At 33.2% G+C, this 5,738-nt stretch overlaps 1 protein-coding gene across 1 annotated transcript in view; it reads right to left on the bottom strand.

Annotated features, from left to right (window-relative positions):
* Positions 1-2,152: 2,152 nt before the first annotated feature.
* Positions 2,153-5,738, bottom strand: part of lsamp (limbic system associated membrane protein) — a 415,526-nt gene continuing 411,940 nt past the window's right edge. Inside the window, exon 8 of the mRNA XM_025054914.1 lies at positions 2,153-2,574. Within this exon, the coding sequence (XP_024910682.1) occupies positions 2,561-2,574 (14 nt within the window). The 3' untranslated portion in view covers positions 2,153-2,560. The remainder of the gene's footprint in view (positions 2,575-5,738) is intronic.

The following is a 5,738-nucleotide window of genomic DNA, read 5'->3' on the forward strand; positions in this document are numbered from 1 at the left end:
AAAAATCACCCAAAACACGCCTTACACATGTTGCCAAGTGAATATTTTTAAAAAAATCTTTAGAAAAAAATATTTTTTAGAAAAAAATTTATAATTTTTTTTTTTTGATGAAAATATTTAAAAAGAAAATCAAAATTTTATCTTTTCTGCATGTTTCTCATCAAAATATAGCGTTTTTTAAATTTTTTTCAGAAAAAAATTTCTTTTTTGAAAATCTTTAGAATAAAAACATTTTTTAGAAAAAAGAAATTTTTAGAGAAAATACTTTTTAAAAAAAATCTTTAGAAAAAAGTTTTTGATTTAATTTAAAGAAAATCTCATTTTTGATGAAAATCTTTGACATTTTTTTTTTTAGAATTTTATCATACTTGCATGTTTCTCACCAAAATATAGTGTTTTCAAATTATTTTTTAGAACAACTATTTTTTTGAAAAATCTTTATGAGAAATAATTTTTAAGAAAAAATGTTCGTAAAAAATAATTTTTTTGAAAAGTCTTTAGAAAAAAATGTTTTTTGAAAAATTATTAGAAATTTTTTTCGAAAACATTTTAAGTAAAAAAATATTTTTTTCAAAACTTAAATGAAAACTTTTGAAATTTTATGTAATCTTTCTTGCATGTTTCTCTTCAATCTATAACTTTTTGGAAAAAAAAAAGAATAAATTTTTTTTTGGAAAAATGTTTTTTGAAAAAATATATTTTCAAAAAAAACCTTTTTTTTAACTTTTTAGAAAAAAAAAATCTAATTTTTTTTTGAAAAAATACGTTTTTTGAAAAAGTTTTGGAAAAATTTTTTAAAAATATTTTTAGTGAAAAAATCTATTTTTTTCAAAATTTTTAAAAAAAGCAGTTCGAAAAAATTATTCAAAAAAATTCTAAAGATTTTTAAATAAAATTTACAAAAACATTTTTTTCTAAAAAAATTTCTTTGAAAATATTTTTAGTGAAAAAATATTTTTTTCAAAATTTTATCTTTCCTGCATGTTTCTCATCAATATATATATAAAAGCTATATAATATACATATAGCTTTTTTTAAAAAAAAAAATTAAAAATATGTTTGAAAAAACATTTTCAGAAAAACAAAGTTTTAGGACATTCTGGCATTTTAAGGCATTTCTGGGACTTTTTTTTTTTTTTTTGGATTGTTTTCATGATGTCATGAAAATATGGTAGGGCATGTTTTTGGTGAAAAATATTTTTTTCTGAGAAAAATTTCAAAACGCTATATATTGATGAGAAACATACAGAAAAAACACTTCTCAGAATTTTCTATTTTGATGAGAAAAGATCCAAAGATTTTCATCATTTTCATAACTCTGACAAATAAAGACATGCTAATAAATTTGTTCATCGGCATCTGTTCCAGGAGCTGCAGCTTGTGTTTGACTCGTCGACATTTTCTCTGCTGTTCTGCCGTGTGTTGTCGTTGGAGCTGAAGTCAGGTCAGTGGACTCACCTTTGAACCTTTCACACCCTTTCTTACCACCATCTTGCAAATTGCGATTGCGGTGTTCTTTTGTTTGTCGTTACAGAGTTCATTAATAACTTGTTTAATTCTGACACCTAGTGGAGAACATTGTTTACTGCAGTGATTCTCAAGATTAATGTTTTTACTATTTAACAGAAAAAAATTAAAGTGGGATAGAGATAAATGGCAAGACAAGGTTACCATTGGTTTCAATGACATTTAAATATTACTAGTACTAGTAATATTAGTGAAATACTAGTTCTAATACTAGTTTAATAACTAACCCTACATCAAACAACTTAGAATGAGTGAAATTATATATATATAATTTACACACTTCGTACTCATATCACCGTGCACGGAATTCTCAACTGGTTGTAGTGTATATATATATATGTATATATATATACACACACACACACACACACATATATATGTGTATATGTGTATATATTCTTTAAAAGACACCGTTGTATGTTGTATGCTGTCGATGACTAATCAAGATCTGTTGCTGTGTAATATTTTATTATTTATTTTTGTTTAATTTTTATCTTTTTTAATTTTAAATCACTGTTGATTATGTTTGTATGTGTTTTTATGTGTACCTGTTAGTACGTAGTTAGTTTACCATCTCAGTTTTTACAGTTTCCCAATGTTCTTTTCAGACAATACAAATCCATAACAATACATATATTTTTTTATTTGCATGTAGCATGGTGATTAACATGACAGGACTCTGTCCTTCAGACTCAAAAACTCAAAAACAGAGGAGGAAAAAAAGGAAACGGATGGAATTTGCTCCAACATCCGAAATCACACTCAGATACAGAACACTAAATTCAAACAGCTTGATTGCTTCATATTAAGAGCAAATGCCAAATTGAACAAACGGGATACATTGAAAATGATTGGCTTTTTTTTTTTTTAACAGTGTCATGGTATAAAGACATTAAAGAAATACACACATACACATGATAGAAGAAAATGGGAAATAATATTGAATGAAAATAAAAAGTTACAGTTGTTACCATGTCTCAGGAGTTAAAAGGTTATTTGTGGGTTGTTTTTTTTCCAGTATGGATCCCATGCCTCATGGAACAGTTTCTGTAGGTTTAAATAATGACAGAGATTAAATGAGAGCGCTCGTACACACACATATACACACAAACCAGGTTAGAACAGTGATGCAATGCTGTTTTGATCATAAAAGCACTATTTTTTTTCTTTGTTTGTCTGCAGGAACTTGATGCAGCGTTCAACGTTTGAATGCAACATCTGCTGCAGGGACAGAACAGATCTCTGGCTGTATGTATACACACACACACACACACACACAGAGTATATATATACAGTGATCCCTCTCCTATCACGGTAGTTGCGTTCCAAGACCTACCGCGAAAAGGGAAAAACTGCGAACAGAGGTGTCCATACTGGCCTACACGGACAGACCGTATATGAAAGCCAGGCACAGGCAGGAGCGCATATTATCACAGTAAAGAACAATAAAGGCTGTTAACTGCCATCTGTGTCAGCGTCTTCGTTTGGTCTTCGTAACAGAAGCCTGAGAAGATGATCAGATCGTTTAGGAGACATCAAAGGGCATTAAATTAGGGTCAACTTTCACCACACACAAGAGCAGCAACTTACTATATAGTGACAGACAAGGGGAGATGCTGAGAGAAGCTGTGTTCGATCTCCCCTCGGTTTTAGGTTAGAAAATGTTTTACATCATGAAAAAAATAATAAAATTGGAAATAAAAAATATACATTTACCGTAAAATACCGCGATATAGAGAAACTTCCGCAGAAAGGATTAAAAAGAAATCTGCGATGTACTGAGGGAGCGAAAGGAGAACCGTGATATAGAGGGAACACTGTATGTATATGTGTATGTATATGTGTATATATATATATACTGTATATATTTACATATACACATATATACATATATCTATATATGTATATATATGTGTGTATGTATATGTGTATATATATATATATATATATGTATATATATATGTATAGTATGTATATACACTGTATGGCAAAAAGTATTCGTATATAACAGGCATGGGCAAACTAAGGCCCGGGGGCTTTTTGGCTTTTTCAGCTTTTTAATCCGGCCGTTAAATTTTTCCAAATTATATAATTTATTTATATTATCTTTATACTTCAGCCTTTTCCCTGCAATACCCATATTTCATCAATAGGTGGTATAGAAAATGATAAAAGCATTTTAGCATCTTAGCCTTTATGCATGACTTTTACGTCATTTATCTTCACACAAACACTGCATCGATCTACTCCTGACCCGTCCCCCCCGTCAAATTTTAGGACAATTGTGGCCAGCGAGTCAAAAAGTTTGCCCACGCCTGGTATATAACATGGTTTTCCTACACGGACACATGGAAACCACATATAATCCAGGTTCACCTTGAATTAAAAAAAAAGCACCTTAACGACGAGGTTAAAACAACAGGTGAACAAATCTCTGTCCAGTCCTTTCTATCTTCTTGCACTTCTGCCCTGATGCACTCAACTCTGCACCACACATTCCAAGCAGATGGGGCATCAATGCCGAGTGCATGTCCCTGCTCTGGTCTGTCTGGGTCTCCAGCACCAAAAAGAACATTTGAGTTTGTCTGAGAGTCAGCCTAAGGCCAGTGTAGCTCTGCCCTGAGGTGCTGATTTTTTTCATTGTTTTTATATTTATGTTGACTTTTTTTTTTCAGATTTGTATTGGACACAAACCAAAAAAAGAGGGAAAATATGCAGCATTGGACATTCCACCGTGCAAACAGATGTCAGGAGCTACTCAGCTGTAGGTTGTGGTTGCAGTACTGAAGGTTAGTAGTTGTTGCTGTTAATAAAACTGCATTTGAAAGAGTGGGTAAGGTTGGAATACCACAGAAAAAAACATCAGGGCCATGTTGATGCACTTTAATTAGATGGTATGGACTTACTAAGTAACTTTAAAAAAAGCAAAGGATGATTTTCTTTCTCTTTTTTTTTTTAGCGTTTTACCGACACTAGAGAGTCACAGAACCAGGGCCTTGGATGCATTTATAACAGACACACTTAGAACAAGTCTTTTTTTTTAATGTAGGACAAAGTGGATGACATATTAATTACACATGTGTTTTACAGTACTATCACTACCTTAGCTCTACTGGTGGACCGCAGCCTGAGGCCGGAGTCTGTGTCAGTCATCAGAGCACTGTAGGTCAAACACTGGTGAAAACAGAAGGCATAATATAATAGTGCACGGCGTCAAACGGCATCTTCTTGTGCGTTTCACAAATATTGACCCCCAGTCTTTAATTTTACTACGAGGACGTCTTCAGCCTAAATCTTGGTAACACGTGTGTGTGTTTGTCGGAGGATGTTATGTGATGTCATTGGTTTATTAGATGATCCCTCAGCATTCAGGTTTCATTGCCGCCTCCGTTTTACACCTCGAAACATGAACAAGCATCTGAGACTAAACAATAAAATTCCACTCTTTACAATATCATAGTAACCAGTACTTGGATCTTCTCAAACTGGTACAGGAGCAAACTGCACAGAAGTACCTTTTTGCAAAATAATAATTTTTTTATAATGGACACGTCAGGGTCACATGGACATTTGTGTCATATAGCCTCAGGACATTACTGTAGATTCAAGTATATACACGACAAACTCAAATAACTGAGGTAAAGACTGAACAAAATCACCTCAATATTAATAATATATAACGCTTTTTTTTCTGTTACCACATCATATTAAAACACACATACCCCTTTGAGAGAAAGAGAGAGAGTGGGAGAAAGAGAGAGAGAGGGGGGAGGGACTAGAAAGTAAGTCATTCATTGGTGTCATCATTATTTTTATCCAAATTCCAGCAGCAGAGAAGAGTGAAGCAAACGGAAAAAACACTGCATATGAAACTGTACAGAGTATGGAACTGAACGCCGCAACGCCTGCAGTGGAGTGGACAGAGGCCCGCCACAACACGGTCGGTCGATCGTCAGAAAAAACAACATACACTGTACCATTGGTCTTTTCCTGTTTTTTATCCTGCTGTTAAAATGGCAAAACAAGTTGCCGTATCGTAGAGAAATACAAAAATGTTACTATGTACAGTATGCGTTATTTGATCAACTGTGCCTAGATGGAGTGAGGGAGGGGTGGAGGGGGGGTGTGGTGTTGGAGGGGGAGAAAGAGAGAGAGGGAGCGGGTGAGGGAGAGGGGGGATGGGAGGTTTGAAGGGAGCGAGAGAAGGGGGG

The sequence above is a fragment of the Cynoglossus semilaevis genome, chromosome 4 (genome assembly GCF_000523025.1).
Source record: "Cynoglossus semilaevis isolate Cse_v1.0 chromosome 4, Cse_v1.0, whole genome shotgun sequence".
Classification (NCBI taxonomy): Eukaryota; Metazoa; Chordata; class Actinopteri; order Pleuronectiformes; family Cynoglossidae; genus Cynoglossus; species Cynoglossus semilaevis.